Below are 27,278 nucleotides of genomic sequence, written 5' to 3' on the forward strand. Positions count from 1 at the left end.
GCTCCACGGTCGTTTTGAGCCATTTTGACGTTTTATTTACAGCTGGAAAGCACGTGCGTATTGTATTGTATGAATAGCCCGGAAGAAGTAGGAATGGTTCATTGCGCATTATATTTGTATTGATACAGAACTGCTTCATCTGTCCACATTACAGCGAAGTGATACTGTACCAGTACGAAACCCATACCTTTGTGGGTTTCGTACCAATAGTTATACCGGTATAGTTGCTAGTGTGGACAGGTGTTGTGGTACGAAAGTAGTGTAGTATCGTATCGGTACAAAATCCCTAGTGTGGACAGGGTATAAATGTGGTATTTTCAGTTTTGCAACTTCATCAGATGCAGATGTCCAGTAGAACATGACACATTGTACAACATTTGAGTCTTTGTTTTTCCTGGATGTAATGAACACCATTTGATTAAATGCTAGGAGACCAGAAAGCTGTCAGTGGAGTGTTCTCAAGCAGCTTACAATCTCCCCCCCACCCCATATGCACACAGTTAAACTTGCCTCTTGCGGATATTCGTGTGCTGGTCTGTCTTTGATGAACATAAGTTGAAGAAACGGAAGTAAGGAATAACCTGATATGAAGCAGAATTATTGTTGCCACCCAGAAGTCAACCATTTTCTAATAAGCACTTCTTGAAGCGTTTTATCATAGCTGACTGCCAGTTTGTAGCCATTTCATGTCATGCAACAGCCACAAAATAAAATGTCTTCTTATCATTAAGGTTATAGCAGCTAATAAAGTAACTTCCTCACGAGATGCATTTTCCTCCCCTCTCTTTTAAAACCAATGACAAGATAAGGCAGCCCATCATGTTACCAAGAAACCACAAAAGTGAAGGCTCTATGCTGAAGACTTCTCTGTGCCTGAAAAGTTGGTCGCAATTTTACCTTTGACTGTCAAAGTCTCAAAACTGGAGAACCCCTTATGAAAATGCCAAATGTACACTATCCCAGCCCGCCCCCCCCCCCCCCCCCCCCCCCCCCAGGTTTACCGTAAATCCCCGCCTAAGTTGTCCGAGGGAAAATTAACCCACATCTTACAGCTCTGTATAGAGGTTCCAATAAATTGCAGAGTCTATCTGTATACTGACGTTCTGGTTATATTCTTCCTTTCTCAGATTGCTCAGAAGTATGACCTACAGAAGGAGGAGGAGCTACGCTACTGGATTGAGGAGGTCACCGGGATGCCGATTGGAGAGAACTTCCAGTTGGGGCTGAAGGACGGTGTCATCCTTTGCGAGTAAGGTGTTACTAATGTCATTTGACTAACTGTCTCAGCACTGGTTTGCATGAATTAAATTTTCCCCTTCCCCCATTCTACCAACACTTGTGAAGACGGTCATTTGGGTAGCCTTGCGTGTTTTCATTATACTTGGAGTTGATCAAAAGTGAAGGCTAACAAAGTCCCAAAGTGGACATTTTTCATTAGAATAGAAGTGTTTAACAGGAAACGTTTTGCCCAGTTTACTTTCTCCATTTTCTTCTGGGAAACTTTCAACTTGGTTTCTTTCCGAACTGCTGCTTATGTAGTGTCCTAGTGCTAATTGGCCTATTCTGTAGACAAGCTAACAGATGCCTGTGATTGGCTAGTGTGACTCACTGTTCTGTCTCAGATAGCTGTGGCATCATGGGGATTTGACGTCAGTCTCCTGATAACATTTGCGCCACTCGGGAGCCTGTTGTAATTCTGAGCATTTCAAGCCTTTTAGTGTGGTTTATTTTGTACCCTTTACTTTGAGCATGGGGCACAAAATTCCCAACTTCCTTTTCAGCGGTCACCATTGTTTTAATCAAAATGCTTCAGCGCACACTTCTAAAACAAATGTGAATTAGTGTTTGGGCATTGCTGCTTCAGAGTGACGGGGTTCCTGGCTCAAGTACATGTGGGTTTCCTCCAGGTTCTCTGGTGTCCCCTGCCCCACCAAGGGGGGAAAAAAAAAAACCTACTGCCATGTCAATTGGCTACCCCAAATTACCCCTCAGTAATGTATATTTAGGCACCGCCTAAAAGTGGTGCTCCTGATGTGTAATAAGCAAAATATTTGCAAGGGTGAAAAAGTATATGAATCATCGACTTGTGTAGTGTATTTCACATCAATAAATTGCTGCATTGTTGACCGTCATCTCAATATGCGATCCACATCAGTTATGAATAGATTTTTCTTTGACACAGCGTACCACATGCCAGAAACACTGCAATGTTTATGGTGTAACTCTGCTGGGTGCCTGGTGGACAGCAGTGAACCAGCACCTTCACTTTACTATATAGTTACCATGTATATTATCAGACACAAGAATGAATCAAGATCAATTCACAGGTTTAGATTATCTAAAACAAAGGAAGGGTGGTCACAATTGTGGGAACTACTATAATTGTTTACACAAATGTGCAGAGTAAGAAATTGTTCAGGTGTAAAAAAAAAAAAAGCATACAATGCAAAGATGTGTTGCCTGCTATGAGATTCATCACGATCTGTAAAATGTTGGTAAATCCCATGTAATTTATTAAAAAGTAAGCTAAATAAAAAAAAGGTGGATTAAAAACCCATCTAAAGGTAAATAAAGCTACAAATTTTGTCTGGTGGTCGTGTTCGAGATGTTGCCTTGCAGTTACGATTTGGGTTCCCTGTGGTGGTACACTAGACGTCCTGTGGTCGCAAAAGCCTTCAAAAATCAGGTTGATTCATTACGACGTTCTCTTAACGATGGCATTTCACTTTGTGCGCAGGGAGCTCTGGTGTGAATGTGTCTGCATGGTGCTGTCTGATATTGGCACACCATGTTTTTAAAAAAAAGCTTAATTCCCACTTTGTGCCCAGTGCTCCTGGGATAGATTCCAGAGCCACTCTGACCCTGACCAGGATAAAGTAGTTCCTGATGGTTGACTAAGTGAATGAATGACCTACTGTGTTCATTATTTACAGGCTGATCAACAAACTCCAGCCTGGCTCTATAAAGAAAATTAACAACTCCAAACTCAACTGGCATAAGGTGAGGTATTTCTGACTTGCTAGGAAAGTGTCATTTTATTTATTTGCACAACAACTTAAGCTTGACTGCAAAGTGAATCTTGTACCAGAACAGCTTTTGCATGCTAAAGCCAAGGCACCAAATCCCCTTTTTTGTTGTTAACATAGCTGGAGAACCTGGGCAACTTCATCAAAGCCATTCTTGCATATGGCCTGAAGCCAAATGACATATTTGAAGCGAATGACCTGTTTGAGAACGGGAACATGACGCAGGTCCAGACAACACTGCTTGCCCTGGCTGGCATGGTGAGACTTTCACTCCTGGTGGAAATTCACAATATTGTGGTTTAAGATGCATTATGGTATCCAGTTACTTCATTTCATTTTCAAAGACCATGACCTTAAATGGCATCGCAGTACAAAAGGTCTTTCACTGTTGGTGTCGTAGGTTAGTTATTCAGTTAGAAAAATGCCTAAAGTGTTTTGAACTTAATAGGCTCACCCTTGTGTACTACTCAGATTGGATTTCTGGACACGTGGCTGTTAATGTTTTATGGTGTTTTGAAGTAATTAATTGTGGCTGCTTATCAATCATTAGTAGGTCACGTGACACAGGACACCTTCGAATTCAATTTTTTTAAAAGACATTTTAATGTTTCTCTTTACTTCATTGAGCAGTTCTTGACATATGCATTACTATAGTTATGGAATAGGGCTATTTACTGTTTATTCTCAAATGCATTAAGAAGGCAAGAAGTTGCACCAACTTTTGACGAGGCAGCTGTTAATTGAAAAGCTTTCTGGGTGACTACCTCATGAAGCTGGTTAAGATAATGCCAATAGTGTATAAAGTATCAAGGTAAATGCTGGCTACTTTGAAGACTCTATCACTACGTTCACACTGCAAGGCTTAATGCTCAATTCCAATTTTTTTGGTGAAATCCGATTATTTTTTATTTTTTTATTTTTTGTGTGTGAGGTCATTCACATTAACACACACATGCGACTTGTATGTGATCCTCAGTATGAACGAAAAGTGACCTAAAAGTGTTCCGCATGCGCATTGCAGGATACGACGACGTCACACGCAGTGAGCATGGCCAGTGTTTACAGAAGTAACCTAAAGTTTCCTGTGTATGACAGTAGCCAGCATGGAGTACCTGGCAATGATGCAGTTGTTGTTGCGACGGAGCCAGAACATGCACAATAGCCTGATGTTAAGGAGGAGGTTGAGAAGGAAGAGGGCAAGGGTTTTGGCTCGGGTGTTCTGCGGGGTAGTGACTGCAGCCTCCGTTCAAAGGAACGTGTGGGTGCGGAGTCGCATTGATGTCATGTGCCATGTTGTAACTTTTTTTGAGACCTGCCGCCTACTTCAGCGCAGAATAGTGACGTTTGTGGCTTGTTGATGACGTGTAAGTCGGATGAATGCGACCTGGCGGTTCAGACTGAAGTCGCATATGAAAAGATCGGATAGGAATCGGAATTAGGACCACATATCCAAACGGCCTGGGTCCGATTTGAAAAAATCGGATCTGTGTCGTTCATATTGTCAATAAAAGATCGGATACAGGCGGCACGGTGGTGTAGTGGTTAGCGCTGTCGCCTCACAGCAAGAAGGTCCTGGGTTTGAGCCCCGGGGCCGGCGAGGGCCTTTCTGTGCGGAGTTTGCATGTTCTCCCCGTGTCCGCGTGGGTTTCCTCCGGGTGCTCCGGTTTCCCCCACAGTCCAAAGACATGCAGGTTAGGTTAACTGGTGACTCTAAATTGACCGTAGGTGTGAATGTGAGTGTGAATGGTTGTCTGTGTAAGCCCTGTGATGACCTGGCGACTTGTCCAGGGTGTACCCCGCCTTTCGCCCGTAGTCAGCTGGGATAGGCTCCAGCTTGCCTGCGACCCTGTAGAAGGATAAAGCGGCTAGAGATAATGAGATGAGATCGGATACAAGTCACATATGGGCGAAAAAATCGGATTTGAGTCACTTCAGCCTGCAGTGTGAACGTAGTGTATGAAATGTGTTTAGACATGACAACCTTTGTCCTTCAGTATGCAGCAAGTATACACAGGACAATTTCGTTGCAGTTTGGCTCAGCACGGAATTAAATATAAAAGTATATTAAAATATGCAGCAGCAAAAATATAAAGTGACCTGTGGAATTGGGAATTGTTCAAGTATAAATAGTTTAGAGTTCAGTTTGACTTAGTTTGGATTTGGAAGATAGATTATGCATACATGTTTCAGTATTGTTCTGCAATGTAGAAAATGGTCAATACAGAAACCTGAGTGAGTAGGTGTCCAAATGTTTGACCGTTACTGCATGTATAAATGCGATAACTTGACTAAAACCCCTGAAGGCTTCCTTTAAATGTTGTCTGTTTTTCTTGTTCCATGGTTTCAACTCTGCCACGATTTGATTTTAGGTTTTGTGAGCCAAAAATGACTGTTAGGTTTTGGAGGTGCACCAGAACCATCTCTCCTCCCAATGTAAAACGAATCTGGCCCAAATAGGGATTGACCATTTTTTTCCAAATGGTCCAAAAATGCAATTTTTCACTTTGTGTACTAAACTATTCTGTCTTGAATCAAAAGGCAAAGACCAAAGGCATGGGCAGCAAGGTTGCTATTGGGGTGAAGTATGCAGACAAGCAGGAACGCATGTTTGATGATGAGAAGCTAAAGGCTGGAAACTGCGTCATTGGCTTACAGGTGTGGCATATCATCATAACTTAAGTATGGGTTGCTGAAGCATTCTTGTACCATAGTGTGTGCAGCTTTCCTCCCACCCCATTTATTCATGGTTGTTTTGACTGAAGTACATCTCGCTGCCCATTTCTGACTTTTTTTTTTTTTTTTTTTTTTCCCTTTGACATGTAGATGGGGACAAATAAATGTGCCAGTCAGGCTGGCATGACTGCTTATGGCACCCGAAGGCATCTTTATGACCCAAAGACTCAAACGGAGAAGCCATATGACCAGACTACCATTAGCCTGCAGATGGGCACCAATAAGGGAGCAAGTCAGGTATGTTGATGGTGAAAACAGTTGTACCATGTCGAACAGTTTGGTGTCCATGGTTATCATTCCACATGGTGGAGACACCATTGTACACTGTGGATAGCGTGGCTTTCCTCAGCAGAGATGGGATAATCATGCTCCCTGCAGCAGATTGAATGAGCTGTGTGCAGTGAGTCAGTGAAAACCATTTGTCACTTCTCATGTGTTCGTGTTTCTTCAGTGAACTTGCTGCTCAGCTCCAGAAAAAAGTCCAAGCTGACATGATACTTGGCATCAACTCAATTTATTCATATTGTCTGTCAACAGAAAGTGATGGCAGTAACTTGTGCATATTACACACAGGATGTGTTGGCAGCTCCTCACTAGTTTTTCCTTGGAGACTATGCATATTAAAAAAAAGGGGTTATAGTTAATATTCTTGTATATTTAAAGTATGACGGGTATAAAAAAATAATACCCATCCTAAGTAGACAAGTAAAATTATCAAATGTAAGCCAAATAAAAGCAAGTTAAATACACAAGTGAAAATTTAAGCTGTTGCATGGAGGGGGGAAATTATTATTAGACAGACCTGATGGTGTGTTCACTGTTCCATTGTGTGACAGATACAGACATCTAAACTCACAACTTCAGTCTTATCTACTTGGCTTTCTTGACTCTCTTTTTAGGCTGGCATGGGCGCCCCTGGCACCCGGCGAGACATCTACGACCAGAAGGTGTCTCTGCAGCCAGTGGACAACTCCACCATCTCACTGCAGATGGGCACCAATAAAACAGCCTCCCAGAAGGGTATGAGTGCCTACGGCCTGGGCAGGCAGATCTATGACCCCAAGTACTGCTCAGCTGGGGAGCCTGGAGCCCACACCAACGGCAGCCAGGGCACAGGCACCACCGGCTCCGAGGTCAGCGACACTGACTACCAGGGTGACTACCAAGCGGAATACCACCACGAGTACCAGCCGCAATATGACGAGTACCGTGGCCACTATGACCAGGGTATTGATTATTAAGCAGCTGAATAAGTGTTCAGATCAAGACCCCCCCCCCCCCCCCTTCCAATTTTGGTTCTTATTTCAACAGAGCAAGATTTCTTTCCTTGCTGGCCTTAAAAACTGATGCAGAGGGAGCAAAAGTTGCCTTAATACTCCATTCCTATGTAGCTTGTCAGTATTTTTATTTTATTTTATTTTTTTCTTAATTACTGAATTATGTTTGGAACATTGTTTTTAAAGCCTGTTTTAACTTTGGTGTTGGTGGAATGCCAAGTGCGCAACCCCTCCCTCGGAGTCGTCTTTATCCTCCTGTAGCTTGTCTGATTTACGGGACGTTCGTCTCATTGCTCTTGGACTCTCTGCTCAAGGACAGTGGGAGGGACTTGAGTACCACTTCCTGAAAGTTTGTGTAGTTTCCCCATGCCTGGCCAGGAAGCTGTTCAATCACTAGCTGTCGGTTTTAAACACATGGCCTCTTTTAGATTCCTTGGTTTAGATTCCTTTTAGTTAACTTGATCTAATAGTGATTGTTACTTGTACCATCTTTCAAGTTTTAGGCAGTCTATCCCTTTTCTCTTGTATTCTTTTTGTATTTATTGCTGCTGTCACTCGATATGGTCCTGTCAAATTATTTTTAATGAATAAATTTTTACATATGACCTACAGCCACAGGGGTGTTTTCGATTTTTGTTTTGTAATGATGCAACCATCATGGAAGAGGTTTCACAGCCTTTAGAAGAAATAACTATCTTGTGCACGAGGATCTGTTTAGTGGAGGTATGCCACCTCCGGAATGAGATCTTTTTTCCTTTCGGGGACCATAAATCCGTGGGGGAGAGGGGAGCTAAAATCTTCACATCCATGCCAGTAAGCCCAAACTTGTCCAGCTACAGCAGCTCAGTAAGACATGACAAGGAAGTGAGCTGCCTGATAGGATCATGGGAAAAGTCCAGTAGCTCAGAGTTTCACTCCCTCCTTCCCCCCTCGAGAATAAGCCTTGCTTTGTCTGGCTATTCAGGCCTGATCATAATACAGCTCAGTTGGAACAGAAGCTGAGCAACAGCACAGGTTCTCCTAGCAACTTGGCCTTTCTGGACAAACCAAATGCCAGCTAGTGCACAACAGCCTATGTGCATGTGCACACGTACATCTTCATTTTGGATTTCTGTTGTGGTAAGTGAAACTTCCAGGAATGTAAGGTTATCATGGTAGCAAAATTCTCCAAGGGAGCGCACTGGGATCATAGTGCTTCAGTTCTGCAGCTAAAAAACACTTATAACCACATTTTTCTACTTCAAGGCAGGAGTATCTGAATCGCAACCCTTGAGCTGTTGTGAAAGCGAAGAAGGTTAAAAACAATTACTTTTTTGAATGCTGGTTATTTCTGGAAACAAACTCTCAAGCTCCTCTTTCCTCTCCTAGACTTGGACAACCTTTAATTGTCCTTCAGTATGCAACAAGTGTACACCGAACGAAATTGTTGCAATTTGGCTCAGCACAGAAATTAAATATGAAGTGTATTAAATTATGCAGCAGAAATATAAAGTGACCTGTAGAATTTGGAATGTTCAAGTTATAGAAGTTTTGGGTTTGGAGTTCAGCAGTCTAGTGACCTAGGGGGGAAAAGCTGTTACAGAACCTGGTGGTCCTGCACCTAATGCTGCGGAACCTCTTTCCAGAGGGGAGAACAGTCCATGATGAGGGTGTGAGGGGTCACTGATGTTTCTGGCGCAAGACATGCAACGCCTTGGATGGAGGCAAGTCCTGAATGGAGGGAAGAGGAGAAAAATCCCAATGATTTTCTCTGCTGTCCTCACCACTTTTCTCACATTCTTCCACTGGTACCCCTTTTCCACCAAATCAGTTCCAGGGCTGGTTCGGGGCTGGTGCTGGTTCACAACTCGTTCAACTTGCGAGCCAGCTGAGAACCAGTTTGCTTTTCCATAGCTCGCGGTGCTAAGGGAAGCCACGTCAGTTACGTCGCTGTATATGTCAGGTACGTCACTACGTTTGCATAAACCTTGGCGTGAATATCAAAGCAAAAACAACACGGAAGCAGCAACAACAATAATAATGGATGACTTCACGTTTGTACAGCTGCTGCTTCTCGTCGCTTAAAAATGGCGATCTTTCGTGGTCTTATTGTTGTTGGTCTTAACACCCACCCCACCCCACCCCGGCTGACATAAGCGGTTCTTTCCTCTGGCCCAGCAGAGAGTTGGTGCTAGCCTGGAACCGGTTTTTCTGGCCCCGGAGCCAGTTCTTTGTCAGTGGAAACAACAGAAAACCCGGTTCCAAACTAAGCACTGGCCCCGAACCAGCCCTGGAACTGCTTTGGTGGAAAAGGAGCATCAGAGGCACTGCAGCCTCCACACCACACAGATGTAGCTGGTTAGAATGTTCTCTCGGGTGCTTCTGTAGAATATAGTGAGGATGCGTAGGGGCAGGTGGGCTCTTATCATCTTGCACAGGAAGTGCAGATGTTGCTGTGCCTTTTTGACCAGTGATGTGGTGTTCACAGACCAGGTGAAGTTGTCTGTGATGTGCACCCCCAGGAACTTGGTGCTATTGACCACCTCCACGGCACTGTTGTTGAGAAGTGGAGCATGGCTGGGTTGGTTTTTCCTGAAGTCAACAATGATCTTTTTTTTGTTGTTGTTCAGGATCAGGTTGTAAGCATTACTAGTATTAGTTCTACAAGCCTACATTAATCTTATTATTGAGCCCTTTTTTTTAGTAGACCTGGCAGCACTCAAACAAAACCAGATTTTGGGTGCAGTCATTAAATCTAAATATTTTACTGTAAACTCTTTACTTGTACAGCAGAAGGTGATTCACAGGACACCACATGGGTGCTTTAAAATCCATCACATGGTTAAACTGACATTTTCTACTATATATAACTGAAAATTACAGGCTGAGCTGCACTGAAATGTTTTTCCTTTGCATGTGTCTCAACCATCAATCAAGTCGGAGAGATTTAAAATCTACTTGGCCTAATTCCACTGAAGCACACCAACACGGTCTAAATGAAAGCAGTGTTGGTCAGTTTTAATATGTAAAGTATTTTAATATAAGCTATATTTTATATGAAACCTTGTTTTCAAAGTAAGTTTACGATGGGGAGTGAGTTCTTACATGATCATCTCTCTGCACCTGTTGACAGTCATGGCATCTACACTGTTTTTACAGTGGTGGGGGAAATGATCACAATTTGAAAGCACAGAAGCATCACATAAAGCAATGTGACAGCCAGTATGTGATTTACTGACTGAATTGTCTTTTGTTACAGTAACTAGCTAGTCAAAAAATAAAGCGCCTTGAGCAAAGCGTGCCAGTCGCCATTTGTTTGAAATCACACCGTCACAGAAAAATGTACAATATCGAAATAAAATGAGTTTTGCTGGAGTGGTTAGGATAGCTGTCTTATACCAGTCTTCTCATCTTGATGTTGTTCTGATTAAATTCTGTGGTTTCTTTAGTCTTGGCTCATGCAAATAATGACACTAAAGAGCCCCAGTCTTTGCAGACTCATCGCTTGGAAGTTGGCATAAAATGTTAGTTATCTTTTTAGATGCGAGTCTAAAGGTGTCACACTTCTAGTATTAAGTCTCTCAAAGTCTTCTAGTGTACAGTTAGCATTAGCTAGCAGGAATCAGACTTTTTTTAAACTGCTTTTTGTTAAACTGGCTTCTTATGCAATATCTTTGTAGGCAAAAAGCAAGGTTATGTTGCAACTATAAAAGTAAATATTGTCATTTTGGTGAAATAGCCTGTAGAATTATGTATCCAGGTATGTTTTGGCAAAAGAACAACTTTCATCACATGCTTGTGAAATTCCTCTCTGCATTTAACCCATCTGAAGCAGGGCACGTGTACATGTGAGCAATGCGTGCACGCACACCCAGAGCAGTGGGCAGCCATGCTAACAGCGCCCGGGGAGCATTTGGGAGTTAGGTGCCTCGCTCAAGGGCACCTCACCCCAAGGCCGTCCCATATTAACCTAACCACATGTCTTTTGGACTGTGAGGGAAACCGGAGCACCCGGAGGAAACCCATGCAGACACGGGGAGAACATGCAAACTCCACGCAGAAAGGCCCTCGCTAGGCTTGAACTCTGAACCTTCTTGCTGTGTGGTGACTGTGCGAACCACTACACCACCGTGCTGCCCAAGCAATCAGATGAAAAACTGATTCTCTGGCTATTTTGCCAGAATTCAGCCACAGCATTGAAACTTTTTTTTTTTAAACAAGTAATTGAAACGTGAATTTAACAGAAAAACTCAAGTACAAAGTTTATACACTCACATGAGGTGACTTCTCAGGCAATTTGGCACAGCAGTATTTCACAAAATTGAAAAACTTTTTCCTTTTAAGTCATTTTTATTTTTATAGCGCTTTTAACAATAGACGTCACAAAGCAGGAATTTACAGGAATTTTAGTGGCTTCAAACATGAACTAATTTTATCCCTGAAGAGCAAGCCTGTGGTGACGGTGGCAAGGAAAAACTCCCTCAGATGACATGAGGACGAAACCTCGAGAGGAACCAGACTCAAAAGGGAACCCATCCTCATTTGGGTGATGTGATTTATAACATTTTAACAGTTTTAACACATTTCATTGATGGAAACTTGAGTGCAAAACTGTTTATGACAACTGTAGTCCTAATGACATGAGGAATAAAATCAATGAAAAAATGTCAACAATTATTAGGCCTTGGGGATCATCACCTTGTTTAATTGGAATGATTATCATGAGCGGAGAAAACCCAGCTTTAATTGTACGTCATTCAATGGAAACGGACCATTCGCAAATTTTTGTTGACTTTAAAATTAAAAATCACTTCTATTTTGCATAAAACTGCAATGGAAACCTGCTGGGTGATATCTGACAGGTTTTCCCTGACCATCATGCATTAGCAACAGTGGTATGCGAAAGTTTGGGCACCCCTGGTCAAAATTGCTGTTACTGTGAACAGTTAAGCAAGTTGAAGATGAAATGATCTCCAAAAGGCATAAAGTTAAAGATGACTCATTCCCTTTATATTTTAAGCAAAAACAATTTCTTCTTTTACATTTTCAAAATGACAAAAAAGGAAAAGGGCCTGAAGCAAAAGTTTGGGCACCCTGCATGGTTAGTACCTAGTAACACCCTCTTTGGCAAGTATCACAGCTTGTAAACACCTTTTTTTGTAGCCAGCTAATAATCTTTCAGTTCTTACCTGGAGGATTTTCACACATTTCATCCTTGCAAAAGGCTTCCAGTTCTACAAGTTTCTTGGGCTGTCTTGCATGCACTGCTCTTTTGAGATCTATCCACAGATTTTCAATGATGTTTAGGTCAGGGGACTGTGAGGGCCCGGGCAAAACCTTCAGCTTGGGCCTCTTGAGGTATTCCATTGTAGATTCTGAGGTGTGTTTTGGATCATCGACTTATTGTAGGACCCATCCTCTTTTTAACTTAAACGTTTTTACAGATGGTGTGATGTTTTGCTTCCAGAATTTGCTGGTATTTATTCGAATCCATGCTTCCCTCGACCAATGAAATGTGCCCTGTGCCACTGACTGCAACACAACCCCAAAGCATGCATAGTAGAACAGTGCACCACCACTCCAGGGTCTGCTGAATCTTTCTGAAGGTCTTTTGCAGTCAAACAGGGGTTTTTATTTGCCTTTCTCGCAATCCAACGAGCAGTTCTTTCAGAAAGTTTTCTTCATCTTCCAGACCTCACCTTGATCTCCACTCTTTAACTGCTGTTTCTTAATAACATTACAATCTGAGGAAACAGCTACCTGAAAACACTTTGCTATGTTCTTGTAGCCTTCTCCTGCTTTGTGAGCATCAATTATTTTATTATTCAGAATGCGAGGGAGTTGCTTAGAGGAGCCCATGGCTGCTGATTTTAGGGACAAGTTTGAGGAGTCAGAGAATTTATACAGCTTTGAAATCTGCATCATCTGACCTTTCCTAATGAAGAATTTGAACAAGCCAGAGCTCAATAAGCTAATTAAGGTCTGGAACCTTGGTAAAATTTTTACCTGAGAGCTCAAATGTATTGGGGTGCCCAAACTTTCGCATGATGTATCTTTTTTTTTTTTTTTTTCACTCTCCAATTGTACAAAACAAATAATACACAAATCTTGCAGAAAACGCTGAAAAGAAATGTCTTTACCTTTATGCCTTTTGGTGATCAGTTCATCTTCTGCTCACTTAACTATTCACAGTAACAGACATTTTCAGTAAGGGTGCCCAAACTTTTGCATGCCACTGTATTCACTTAATTCGTTGTGCTGGTAATCAAATAGTTTATTGTGGCTATTATTTATTTAAAATCTCATTCTGCACCAGGTAAGAAAAGTTTGAACAGCACTGTTTTAAAGCAGTTGCATGATGATCTTTGTGTCGTCCTACTAAAGTCCCTGAAAGAGCACCATCTGAGAACAGCCGGCTGTGGTTTCAGTAAACGAGAATGAATTTGCTTTGTACTTGGTGAGGAATATTTTCCACTTGTGGCTCAAAGGGAATTCCTCGCAGTGCACAGCTGCTAAGGGACTGAAAACATCCCTCACCCTCTCTTCCGATTACTCCCAGCCCCTCTCCTTCTCTGTGTCTCACTTTTGCTCAGTCTCTATATATTTGGCGAGTTTTAATTTAAGTATAAGATATTAACACACTTCCTTTTATAGTGCTTTAGAAATTGAAACATCATCTGGAACATTGGCTCCGAGTCTGTGGTATTAAGTTCTGTTTTAAGACTCTGAAGTTTACAGATGTATCTGAGTTCATATTGGAAAAATCTCAACCACATTTGGGTTATATGCAATTACCATGAAGAAGAACTTTTCCCTGGACTGAGAAAAGGACTTAGTTTTACTTAAAAAAAAGTTTACTTAAAACTTCTAATGCAAGTAAGTTTTAAGGACAGGAGTTTCAACCCATGAACAAATATGAAATGTGTTCCTATAGAGCTTATCAACATTCCAATCAAGGGCGTTTGCAAATTAAGCGCTAGTGTGGAATAAATCATTTTTGAGATTTTTCAGAAGGAAGCATTTGTGGTTAAATGTTAACAATATAAACCGCGAACCTTCATCCATAACCAGCAACCATGTTGTGCTGTATTGCTTCAGTGATAACTTGGCTTGAAGTCACCTTAAGGTCTGTACTGTTGCAATGTGACGGTTTCGCCCATTTCTTGAAGGAACGTAAGGCAGGAATTCCGCTTAGACTTTTATATTATAAGCAGGCATACAGGAAGATGCTTTAATTCGAAAGGCCTGCCAAGTGATTGTACAAGTTTGACATCTCATCTCATTAACTGCTTTATCCTGTCCTACAGGGTCGCAGGCAAGCTGGAGCCTATCCCAGCTGACTATGGGCGAAAGGCGGGGTACACCCTGGACAAGTCGCCAGGTCATCACAGGGCTGACACATAGACACAGACAACCATTTACACTCACATTCACACCTACGGTCAATTTAGTCACCAGTTAACCTAACCTGCATGTCTTTGGACTGTGGGGGAAACCGGAGCACCCGGAGGAAACCCACGCGGACACAGGGAGAACATGCAAACTCCGCACAGAAAGGCCCTCGCCGGCCACGGGGCTCGAACCCAGGACCTTCTTGCTGTGAGGCGACAGCGCTAACCACTACACCACCGCGCTGCCCCCAAGTTTGACATCTTTTGGATTTTTTTATAGGGACAGGGATTGAAGGAAACTGCAGCCCTGGCAGCTACCACGTGGGGGCAGTACACTACTTCCTGCTCATATGATTATAAGTTGCGTGGAAATTTCTCTGTGGTTAAATTATATTTGCTACACACAGATACGCAGGATTTTTTTTCCATCATCGTTGAAGGATTTGAGCCAAGCACAATGTTCATACACTATTAAGAACCACTTGAAAAAGTAATTTGACATGATTAGAGCAGAAGTGTGATATCACGGCTTGTAGATTTATCTACATAAGCTTCAAGGACATCCATCCATCCATCCATCCGTTATCTGTAGCCGCTTATCCTGTTCTACAGCGTCGCAGGCAAGCTGGAGCCTATCCCAGCTGACTATGGGCGAGAGGCGGGGTACTCGTACACCCTGGACATGTCGCCAGGTCATCACAGGGCCTTCAAGGACATTATTAAACATTATAGATAGACCTGGCAGGAAAATAAAGAGAGCAGAAATTGAAGTGTGGTCTGGATTCTCTTACGAGCGCACCCACAAGCTAGATTTTCTCTCTTGTCTGTTATGCCCTAATTTAAGATGCCACATAACATGACATGCAGTATGAAATGCCTACCAGGCACCAGAGTAAGCGGTACTCATTTACCATGATTACATTTAATTTATTCTTTAAAGTCTTATGATTTAAGACAACAAAGTGCATCTGCAGATGACAACTTGGGAGAGGCTAGTGAACACTAGGGTGGTCCCGAAATGTATGGGAAAATTTTTTTTTTTTACCAAAACATTCCGACCACCCTACCATTTTTTTTTTACATAGGCTAAAAGAAGGCAACAAGCAAAATTTCAGAAAAATTGGTTAATATTTAGAGGTGCCACACGAGGTTGCAAATCGGGTTAAGCCATTAACATTAGTTGGTGCGTAGACTGTTGCAGAGAAGATCTCAAACCCCCAAAAAGTCACAGTTCTAGAGGGAATATGCCACTTCTATGAAAAAGAAGAGGCAGGATGAGTTTATAGACTGATAGAAGGTTAACTTTCATGCACTAAGGGCTTCTTAAACAATGAGCACTGATTGTAATATGCTGATGAAGTTGTGAATGTTTTTCTTTCTATGTTTTTCAGATGGCTAGCAACAGTAATACAAGTAGTACCGGTGGTGCAAAGCACAAAACCAGAAAGGACAATTATGTTTGGTTAATTGGTCCCACTTCCAAGGAACTGTCTGGGAGAAAGCTTCCTTCTGCTAGGGAAGTTCTTAGCCCATGTTTACATTAGACTGTATCAGCGGATCATCAGATTAACGTTTTTAAAATGATTAGTGTGCACACAGCAACGCCAATACACGGATACGCTCGGCTCCGCAGGCATCCTGCGCTCCAAATCACTCCGCCCTGAACAGCGAGTGCCCTCTGGAGGGTGCGCACTCCGGCCTTGCGCAGCTCACAGAGCGCGCGAGTGAAGTGCACAAGCTGTGATTCGGGACTGAGCCGCTGTGTGTGTGATCCCAGCGCATATCACTTACCACTTGCAAGTGGAAGGATGGCAAGCCTAAAGACAATCATAACTACACAATGGGCAGTATTTGCATCAGTATTTGCAGTATTTTCATACTTTTATACTCTTTAATGAAAGATGATACAAGGCGGAAGTCCACGCCGTTTTTCAGCAGTCGCGTCACATGACCAACGCCAGCGAATCAGGAAGGTGGATGTCACAGTGACGTTGTCCAATGAGACGCCAGCTAGAGCTCAGCACAGCGTATCCGCGTATTCTGAATGTTTACACAGCACCGGAGCTGACACGATCTGGACTGAATACGTGGACGCTGGCGGATTCCCGTTTCCCGGCGTTTCCAGGCAGTTTAATGTAAACGGACAGTGCATCCGCGAAGAAAACGAGACAGATACGGTCTAATGTAAACGTAGCCTTATTTAGTGTGTTCTTTTATCTCCACAAGATACCATAATACCGAAGGGTTTAGAAAATCACAGACAAGTAATAGCTATTGTTACTTTGAACACAGGAAGTTATATTACTGTATTGTTTGTATTAATATGAAACAGTTAATACTGTAAGTCACATTATTTTATATTGTGCCTTGAGTGAAAACTTTAATGGCTTTGTGGCACCTTTAAACATTGTTCAATCTTAACCAAATTTCGCACAATAACTTCTTTTAGGCAGTGTAAAAAAAAGGTAAGATGGTCGTAACAAAATCCTAAAAAAAATTTTGGGGACCACCCTAGTGAACACTGCTTTTACATTTCCACAAGCATATTGATTCAATAAGCCCCAATTAGCTCCACCATAATAAGCTACTTTACACTTTACCCCACACTGCCGCTGCTGATTTGTGGTATCTGATTGGTTAGAAGGTGTTTAGAAGAAGCCTTTATTTGTCACATGCACACTCAAGCACAGTGAAATTCATCCTTTGCATTTAACCCATCTGAAGCAGTGAACACACGCACAAGCGAGCGCGCACACATACCCAGAGCAGTGGGCAGCCATACTACAGCGCCCAGGCAGCAGTTAGGGGTCAGGTACCTTGCTCAAGCGCACTTCAGCCCCATGTTAACCCAACTGCATGTCTTTGAACTGTGAGGGAAACCAGAGCACCCGGAGGAAACCCATGCAGACTCGGGGAGAACATGCAAACTCCACACAGAAAGGCCCCCGTCGGCCACTGGGCTCAAACCCAGAACCTTCTTGCTGTGAGGCGACAGTGCTAACCACTACACTACCGTACTGCCCATTATTATTATTATTTTTTTATAACAGCCGCTCTGACAATAGTGTTGGCTGTAATTCAAATCACAGGTTTATATCAATGACCTCGTTCACTTAATTATTTTTTTAATTTAAAAAAAATGTCATAAGCTTAGTGACAAAATGGTAATGTGAATAGTACAAGCAAGATCAGGGCGAAATCCTGTTTCTCTCCTTGCAAGTTAAGGCACACTCTCAGAGAAAAAATGGGTAGTCACTGAGACCGTACCTTTAAGCATACATCCTATGTACTTCTAGTATGTACACTGTCAAATAGGGGTACAGTAGGAGTCCGTTTCTGTCCCCCAAGGTACAATCTACGCTAATGTACAGTACCCCCTCAGGCTCATTTTTGGACCTCAAGGTAACTGTGTACCTTTTTGGGGTCAAAAACACCTGTCCGTTGTTGCTTGGGTGATATGCTTATCTTTGTACCCTTTTTCTGAGTGTAGCAGTCTGGCTCAGGTTCATGATACACAGACTTTTCCTGTTATGAAATATTCTCATAAGTGGTGGTATGGCGCCACATGCTGTTTCTGAGTGTTGTAGCACTGGCTCTGAATTTTTTTTTTGTGATTTCTACATATGCGACATTTTTATTAAACTATACAAACTAATACCATAATTGCATTGCAAAAGTACACTGATAATTTACACTATATGAAAGGAAGCGCATAAAGGCGCTTCCTTTCACAGTGTAAATTATTATATTAGTGAATTATATTATATTATATTATTATAATGAATTATATTATATTATATTATATTATCTCATCTCATTATCATCTCATTATCTCTAGCTGCTTTATCCTGTTCTACAGGGTCGCAGGCAAGCTGGAGTCTATCCCAGCTGACTACGGGTGAAAGGCGGGGTACACCCTGGACAAGTCGCCAGGTCATCACAGGGCTGACACATAGACACAGACAACCATTCACACTCCCATTCACACCTACAGTCAATTTAGAGTCACCAGTTAACCTAACCTGCATGTCTTTGGACTGTGGGGGAAACCGGAGCACCCGGAGGAAACCCACGCGGACACGGGGAGAACATGCAAACTCCGCACAGAAAGCCCCTCGCCGGACACGGGGCTCGAACCCAGACCTTCTTGCTGTGAGGCGGCAGCGCTAACCACTACACCACCGTGCCGCCCTATATTATATTATATTATATTATATTATATTATATTATATTATATTGGGCAGTGCAGTGGTTAGTACTGTCGCCTCACAGCAAGAAGGTAAGAAGGTTCTGGGCTCGAACCTCACGGCCGACAGGGGCCTTTCTGTGTGGAGTTTGCATGTTCTCCCCGTGTCCGCGTGGGTTTTCCCCGTGTTCTGTGGTTTCCCAAAGACATGCGGATTAGGTAAAATACCCAGTCACTGGGGTTGTGCAAGCCAGTGCATACTTGGCACTGGTCCCAAGCCTGGATAGACCGGGGAGGGTTGCATCAGGAAAGGTATCCGGTGTAAAACTTATGCCAAATCAAATATGTGGGAAAAAAGATCTGCTGTGGCGACCCTTAACAGGAGCAGCTGAAAGAAGAAGAAAGTAAAAGCATAAAGAACAGGAACTATTATTATAGTAAACCTAGTTGAGAGATGGATCAAAGAGAAGGGTGTTTGACAGTTAAGGGTTTGAACACAACCTTGAAAGATAGACATGAAGTGGTCTTCAGTCATGTATACTTCAAGTCAAGTCAAGTAGATCTTTGTTGTCGTCACAGCCGTATACAGTGTTCAGATGAAGTGAGATGAAATAATTTCTCCCAAGGTACAAGATACTTGTATGACGTACAGTGCCTTGCAAAAGTATTCATCCCCCTTGGTGTTTGTCCTGTTTTGTTGCATTACAAGCTGGAATTAAAATGGATTTTGGGGGGATTAGCACCATTTGATTTACACAACACGCCTACCACTTTAAAGTTTTTTTTTTTTATTGTGACACAAACAATAATTAAGATGAAAAAAATGGAAATTTGGAGTGTGCATAAGTATTCGCCCCCTTTCGTATGAAACCCCTAAATAAGAGCTGGTCCAACCGATTCACTTCATAAGTCACATAATTAGTTGATTAAGATCCACCTGTGTGCAATCAAAGTGTCACATGATCTGTCACATGATCTCTGTATAAATCAACCTGTTCTGGAAGGACCCTGACTCTGCAACATGACTAAGCAAGCAACATGAAAACCAAGGAGCATTCCAAACAGGTCAAAGACAAAGTTGTGGAGAAGTATAGATCAGGGTTGGGTTATAAAAAAAATATCCCAAACTTTGAATATCCCAGGGAGCACCATTAAATCCATTATAGCAAAATGGAAAGAATATGGCACCACTACAAACCTGACAAGGGAAGGCCGCCCACCAAAACTGACAGAGCGGGCAAGGAGGGCATTAATCCGAGATGCAACAAAGACAACACTGAAGGAGCTGCAATGATCCACAGCAGAGATGGGAGCATCTGTCCATAGGACCACTTTAAAGGGCACATCTTGGGTATATTTAGGAGCAAGATCAATGTAATTCTTATTTTATATTAAACTTTGGTCAAATATCTGTCACATTTTGCATTTTGTGCAATTTTTTTTACTTTGCGCAATACCAGAAAAATTCATTTGGAATCAATCCATTTGAGGTAAATTGGTCCGCCTCTGAAAAAACTTGCCATTTGGATTTCCCGGCAAACATTGATTTTCGTGACGTCACGTGCGGGACGCCTCCTTCTGAATCCCATGTCAGCATTGGTTTGTTTATGAGAAAACAACCTGGTGGTTTTCTGCAAATTTCTTCAACATTATCGCGTAATTATTAAAATGGTTAACAGATGTATCGTAGGAGGGTGTAGCAACACCAATCTTGATGGGATTAGTACTCATCGTTTTCCAAAAGACCGGACAATGAGAGAGAAATGGGAGCGCTTCGTGCGAGGCACCTGGAAAAACTGGCAACATGCAACAGACCACAGCATCATATGCGGGGCTCACTTCATAAAGCCTGACTACTTGGAGAACTATTTGCAGTGGGAAATGGGCTTCAAGAAGCAACTTGATCTGAAAAAAGACACAGTTCCATCTGTTAGAATGCCCAAAGCAACACCGTCTACATTTGTGTCAGCGTCACCAAAGGAGCCAGCCGTGTTCGTCTCCCCTGACAGAAGGCGAAGTGCCGCATCCACTGAGGCCCTCGAAGCCGAGGACCAAGCAGAGCCGAGAAAAAGACCAAGAAAATTGGCAATTCACAAGTTGACTGTTGCCAGGGTAAGAAATAAGAGAGACTATACTCTAAATTAGGTGTTCCTATATTTGTCTCTCAGCCTGCTGGCGGATCTGCACGTGACGTCACGAATCTGGATCAGTATGGCTCCAGACTCCCTTGGGATTTTTCCAGACGCGTTTTGTTATTTTATTTTTTTTCTGCTGTAGACAGATGTCCTTGTGCAAAATTACCCTTCTGGATGAGCGTGTAAAGGGACATACTTTCATATAAAAAACACTAAATTGGTCCAGGATATGCCTTTTAAGCCCAAGGCCATCCCATATTAACCTACCTGGATGTCTTTAGGGGAAACCGGAGCACCCGGAGGAAACCCATGCAGACACAGGGAGAACACGCAAACTCTACACAGAAAGGTCCCCGCCAGCTGCTGAGCTCAAACCCAGAACCTTCTTGCTGTGAGGCAACCGTGCTAACCACTTCCACCACCATGTAATTTGTGGGACAACAATCTTTTGCCTGCCACTTTCAAATAGAATAGAAAGGTAAAACAATGAGTGTAGAAACAGACATATTCTGCAGGTTCTTTACAGTTATTGAGGTAAACAGACACAAGTTTGTCTCTGTAGGGATCCGTTCCATGATGTCACGCACCTCTAATAACATTATGAGCCTGTCAGTGGCGAAAACAAGTGCTTTACTTTGGCAAAGATAAATTCCCCTTAAGATGACATTGTGTAATCATTTTGAGGTTGCCAGTTATAACATTCTAACTCAATGTTTGAATGATTCCAACTGATTTTGTCCCTAGTACATATTTGAACAGCAAGAGAAAGGAAACTAGGGCCCAGGTTAAAAAAAAAAAATCCTGGAGTTTCATTTGAATGTCATTTGCGTAATTTGTGGGACACCAATCTTTTGTCTGACACTTTCAAATCAAGCTATGCACATTCTTTCTGTAATATTTACACGTCAGCAGTTCTCAAAATGATTGGGTTACGAGCTGTTGGTGTCGTCTTGCGTTTGGGTATTGTTTGCTTTGCTCTACCAATTAATTTGCTTGTACAGAAGCTGACAAAAACACACACCCAAAAAAAAATAACAGGATATCTCTGGAATTTCATCTAGCAAGACCTGTGCAATGTTTGTATTAACGCTGGTGGTTTGCACTTTGAACAAGCTGAGACAGACAGAGTTAAAGGGCTGCAAACAGAGAAAGATCACATGACTGGGTGGCGCTTGGAGAGGAAATGAAACAGCTGCAGCCACAATCAGAATGCAATGGAACCAGTAGGAGTATTCACAAAACATGGGCAAATAAGATGATCACTTCAAGTGAGCAAAATTTCTCTCTCTCTTTTTTTTGCAAATATGTGTCTAAATAGCTAAAACATTCCTTATGCATTATTCATGGACATTTGGTTACTCTGATGATTCACCTCCCATGTTAAAGTCCTCGTCTCTGTAGGAGGAGGTTAATGACATTTCTGATTATTCTTGTAGCAAACATTTTATCCAAACTTGAAATGTTAAGGTCATTTTTCAGCTCTGTTGTTATGATGTGTGACGTCATGCTGTGTTATGGTGTACCACTAAACAGGATTGCAGCTATGAATCAGAGCCCACTTACAGAAGTGCCCCTGAGCGGGATGGCAGAAATGATTAATAAACACCAAGCTGATCCTATGTGTGAGAAGTAAGTCTCATGTCATTATCTCATTATCTCTAGCCGCTTTATCCTGTTCTACAGGGTCGCAGGCAAGCTGGAGCCTATCCCAGCTGACTATGGGCGAAAGGCGGGGTACACCCTGGACAAGTCGCCAGGTCATCACAGGGCTGACACATAGACAACCATTCACATTCACACCTACGGTCAATTTAGAGTCACCAGTTAACCTAACCTGCATGTCTTTGGACTGTGGGGGAAACCGGAGCACCCGGAGGAAACCCATGCGGACACGGGGAGAACATGCAAACTCCACACAGAAAGGCTCGAACCCAGATCTTCTTGCTGTGAGGCGACAGCGCTAACCACTACACCACCGTGCCGCCCGAGAAGTAAGTCTTGTAAAAATTTTTACCATCAAATGACCGTGTTTCAAATCTCATTTGAAATGCAAATGGTTTGCAACAGACCTCTGAAGACTGGAGCTCTGATCTTATAAAAAAATAAATTAATAATAATAATAATAATAATAATAATGATAATAATTCTTTGTACGACTGGTATGATGGAAAAAATTGTTTTGTCTTCAAATTGTTTTGGAGGAAATGTGAAAAACCGGTCTTATAAAGGTGAGTGCGAACAGGGTGTGTTTCCTTCAAGGGAACCTTGGCCCGACAGATCAAACTCACCTGTGTATTGTATTTGTTTTTCACTGAACTAATATTATTAGGAAAACCTGTACACCTGATCATGCCACAGTTCATAAAATCATGAAGATACAGTACAATTAATGTTCGCGCTTTTTGGAATGGTGGAAAAATGTGATTTTTGATTTTGGCAAGGTTGTTGGTGCCAGACAAGCCAATTTAAGAACGTGTGTTACATAGAATGGTGTGATAAGCAGTGTTTCTGTGACCTGAACTGAACTGTGTTGATGACAAAGGTCAGTGGAAAATGGCCAGATTAATTTGAGCTGCTAGGAAGGATATAGTAACTCGTTTAATCACTCTTTACAGCTGTGATGAGCAGAAAAGCATCTCAGCACACACAAAACATTCAACCTTGAGGTGGTTGATCTAGAACAGCAGAAGACCACAGTGGATTCCACTCCTGTCCACTAGGGTTGATTACTTTTCACAGGCCTGCCAAAAAAGACCATCAAACGACTTCAGCTGGTTCAAAATGCAGCGGCTAGGGTTCTCACACGAACAAAAAGAACAGAACACATTACTCCAATTCTAAGGTCCCTTCACTGGCTTCCAGTAAGCTACAGAATTGACTTTAAAGCATTGCTGCTGGTGTACAAATCTCTAAATGGTACAGGGCCCAATTACCTCTCTGATATGTTGCAGCGGCCTAACCCAATCAGATCTACCAGATCGCAGCAGCAAAATTTACTGGTAAAACCTGTTGTTAAAACAAAGTGTGGTGAAACAGCTTTTAGCTACTATGCAGTACAGCTATGGAACCAACTCCCAGAGGACATCAAAAATGCTCCTGCTGTTGGCAGCTTCAAATCTAGATTAAAGACCAAGCTGTTCTCAGATGCTTTCTGCTACCGCTAATTGATAAATATCATCATATTTACATGTTTTAAACTTTACTTAACTTTTATAGTCTTTGCATGTCTTAAACTTTACTTAACTTTTATTCCATTTTATTCTGCTGTTTTTACTGAACTTTCTCTCTTCTTCCCCATTTATTTTATGTAATTTTATTTTCTATTGTTTTACTGTTTTGCTTTTACCTCTGTAAAGCACATTGAACTGCCACTGTGTATGAAATGCGCTATATAAATAAACTTGCCTTGCCTGTCGGTCAAAGACAGGAATCTGAGGCTGTCATGGGCATCGACCCACCCAAACTGGACAGTCTGAAAGATGAGAAAAAAAATATATCACCAGGTCTTTTTCCAGTCTTGAACTGTCCCGTTTTCACTGAGTCTGTGCACATGATAGCCTCTTGCCCATGATATAGTCTTGTTCTTGGTTGACAGGAGTGGAACCTGATATAGTCTTCTGCTGTTGTAACCCAGCCACCTCAAGGTTCAATGTTTTATGCATGCTGAAATGCTTTTCTGATCACCATGGTTATAAAGAATTAATTTACCAGAGATTTCCTGTCAGCTCAGACCACTCTGGTCATTCTCCTCAGATTGCTGTGATCAACAAGGTGCTTCAGCCTGCAGACCCTCTGCACACAAGATGTTTTCCCCCGTCTCATTCCGTGTAAACGCTAGAGAGTGTTGTGGGTGAATCTCAGCAGTTTATGAAGTACTCAAACCATGGTCCATCTGGCACCAAGAACCATGCCACGGTTAAAGTCACAGAGATCAAACTTTTTCTCCATTCTGATGTTGATGTGAACATTAACTGAAGCTCTTGACGTGTATCTGTCTGATTTTATGCATTGTGCATAACTGCATAAATGAGCAGGAATACAGGTGTTCCTATTTAAAATGGACAGTGAGTGTTTTACAAGTAATATTAATAAACACTCAAATCAGTTGATGTTTGTTTGAATATTAAGTATATATTTAAGTTATTCTATGAAATCGAGTCGTACATGAGCTGATAGCCGACAAGGTGCACAGCACCGAGTCGGCTATAAGCCATGTACGATGAGATTGAGTGGAATAACTGTTTTATTCTATCCACATTCACTGGATTTTGAGAAACAGAGCATTTTTTTTTCAAATTTGATAAATTAGAACTTTATACAAAATGTCTGACAATCATTTCCTCTCCGAATGTAAACAAACCAGCAAAATGACAGGAGCAATTTGTGAATTGTCTTTCTACTCCAAATATCAAGCAAGATACATCATATTATAATAATGATGCCCACATTTGTAGTCTAATCACCTCATTTAGTGTTTTTCAGTTTTTTATTTGTTCAGTGAGAGAAATCTAGTCTCTGTTGGTCTTTAACGAGTGCATCAGAGTCAGGTTGAATGTCTGAGGTGGAGATGCGAAGCACAGCTGACAGATGATCATCAGTCGATTCGGTGTAGGAATCAGATCTACAGATCGGCTCGGGCTGCGGCGCCTGCTGGTGACGTCACACTATGTGATTGGCTGGACCGTTTGAAGGATGACATACAAGTTTGTGGTTGGTCTGGACAAATTATGGAAGTAGTTATCGCGGGATTAGGTTTCGTGGGATTTCATGTAATGTTCTTGTCGCGCACATTGTGTTTTTGTTGAACACAACTTCAAAATAAAAGCAATGCACATTCAATCCATGCATGAGGTAAAATTAGAAAATACGTTTATTTTGTAATTTCTAATTAACCTTACACGGGCCGGTCAGAATGAACCAAAGGGCCGGATGCAGCCCGCGGGCCGTAAAATGCCCAGGTCTGGTGTATGAGCTGATAGCCTAGTAAAAGAGTAGCCAATCTGAGTGCGTGATTGCTCATATCCAGTGAATGTGGATAGAGTAAATATATATCCGTGCATATCCAACTCAATTTCATGGAATAACTGTTAAATAAATAAATAAATTTCACTCCGTGTACTGCTGTTTGTACATTTAAATATACAGTGCCCGAAGAAGATGGAAAATTTGCTAACGGAAACCATTTTTTTGTTAGTTTATATTCAGTGCCGTTCTTGATGCTGTTGTGGTGTTATATATATATATATATATATATATATATATATATATATATATATAATAAAATGAGAGAGCGAGAGGATATAACACAGTTGCGCAAAGATAGGAAATTTATCTTCAAGTGGTGAATATATTTCACAAGTGAGTGAAGCAAATGAGTGAAAATATTTTCAACACAAGACGATAAACTTCATATCTTCACGCCACCATGTGATGTTCTTTATAACATATGGACACATCCCCCAAAAAAGCAAGTTAATCAGCAATTTTATTTTTGAACTGGTTCGCCATTTTAACAACATCTCATCTCATTACCTCTAGCCGCTTTATCCTTCTACAGGGTCGCAGGCAAGCTGGAGCCTATCCCAGCTGACTACGGGCAAAAGGCGGGGTACACCCTGGACAAGTCGCCAGGTCATCACAGGGCTGACACATAGACACAGACAACCATTCACATTCACACCTACGGTCAATTTAGAGTCAACATGCTTCCAGTCAGTGGGAAAACACTGGGAGTGACGCCATCGGACTGAAATATCAGGAAATAGGTCACGAAGATCCATGATGTATTTTGTATAAAAAGTGCGAGTTTTTCAACACGAGACGATAAAATTCATATCTTCAAGCCAGTGTGTGATTTTCTTTTGATTATATAGACATTCACAAACAAAGTACCCAAATTTATCAAAACAATTCATTGATTTCCTCACAAGTTACATATAGAGCTTTATGTCCTGGATGTAGCTCGTATGAAAAATATGAGTGGCATATTTCCCACTAATTGGAGTTTGCATGTTCTCCCCGTGTATGCGTGGGTTTCCTCCGGCTGCTCCGGTTTCCCCCACAGTCCAAAGACATGCAGGTTAGGCTAATTGGTGGCTCTAAATTGACCGTAGGTGTGAATGAATGTGAATGGTTGTTTGACTCTGTGTCAGCCCTGCGATGACCTGGCGACTTGTCCCTGGTGTACCCTGCCTCTCACCCATAGTCAGCTGGGATAGGCTCCAGCTTGCCGGCGAACCTGTACAGGATAAGTGGCTGCAGACAATGGATGGATATTTCCCACTAAAACTCATATCCATATAATATATTAAATATTCATGTGTTCCAGTGTTAACACCCACCAACTTCTAATGATTATCAACATTTAGAATCAAAGTAATTTGTTTATTTACAGTGGTGCTTGAAAGTTTGTGAACCCTTTAGAATTTTAATACAACCCCGATTCCAAAAAGTTGGGACAAAGTACAAATTGTAAATAAAAATGGAATGCAATGATATGGAATTTTGAAACTTCCACATTTTATTCAGAATAGAACATAGATGACATATCA

General features: G+C 41.9%; 2 protein-coding genes across 4 annotated transcripts in view; both read left to right on the forward strand.

Annotated features, from left to right (window-relative positions):
• LOC132901726 (calponin-3-like) overlaps positions 1 to 7,647 on the forward strand; it is a 32,215-nt gene extending 24,568 nt beyond the window's left edge. The window contains exons 2-7 of the mRNA XM_060944303.1: positions 1,128 to 1,249; positions 2,934 to 3,000; positions 3,147 to 3,284; positions 5,565 to 5,681; positions 5,850 to 5,996; positions 6,659 to 7,647. Of these exons, the coding sequence (XP_060800286.1) occupies positions 1,128 to 1,249; positions 2,934 to 3,000; positions 3,147 to 3,284; positions 5,565 to 5,681; positions 5,850 to 5,996; positions 6,659 to 7,000 (933 nt within the window). The 3' untranslated portion in view covers positions 7,001 to 7,647. The remainder of the gene's footprint in view (positions 1 to 1,127; positions 1,250 to 2,933; positions 3,001 to 3,146; positions 3,285 to 5,564; positions 5,682 to 5,849; positions 5,997 to 6,658) is intronic.
• Positions 7,648 to 21,860: 14,213 nt separating this feature from the next.
• Positions 21,861 to 27,278, forward strand: part of LOC132901727 (NLR family CARD domain-containing protein 3-like) — a 74,928-nt gene continuing 69,510 nt past the window's right edge. For all 3 annotated transcript variants that reach the window (XM_060944304.1, XM_060897668.1, XM_060944305.1), the window contains exons 1-2: positions 21,861 to 21,995; positions 22,261 to 22,356. In XM_060944304.1, the coding sequence (XP_060800287.1) occupies positions 22,271 to 22,356 (86 nt within the window). In that variant the 5' untranslated portion in view covers positions 21,861 to 21,995; positions 22,261 to 22,270. The remainder of the gene's footprint in view (positions 21,996 to 22,260; positions 22,357 to 27,278) is intronic.

Source organism: Neoarius graeffei, chromosome 17 (assembly GCF_027579695.1).
Source record: "Neoarius graeffei isolate fNeoGra1 chromosome 17, fNeoGra1.pri, whole genome shotgun sequence".
Classification (NCBI taxonomy): domain Eukaryota; kingdom Metazoa; phylum Chordata; class Actinopteri; order Siluriformes; family Ariidae; genus Neoarius; species Neoarius graeffei.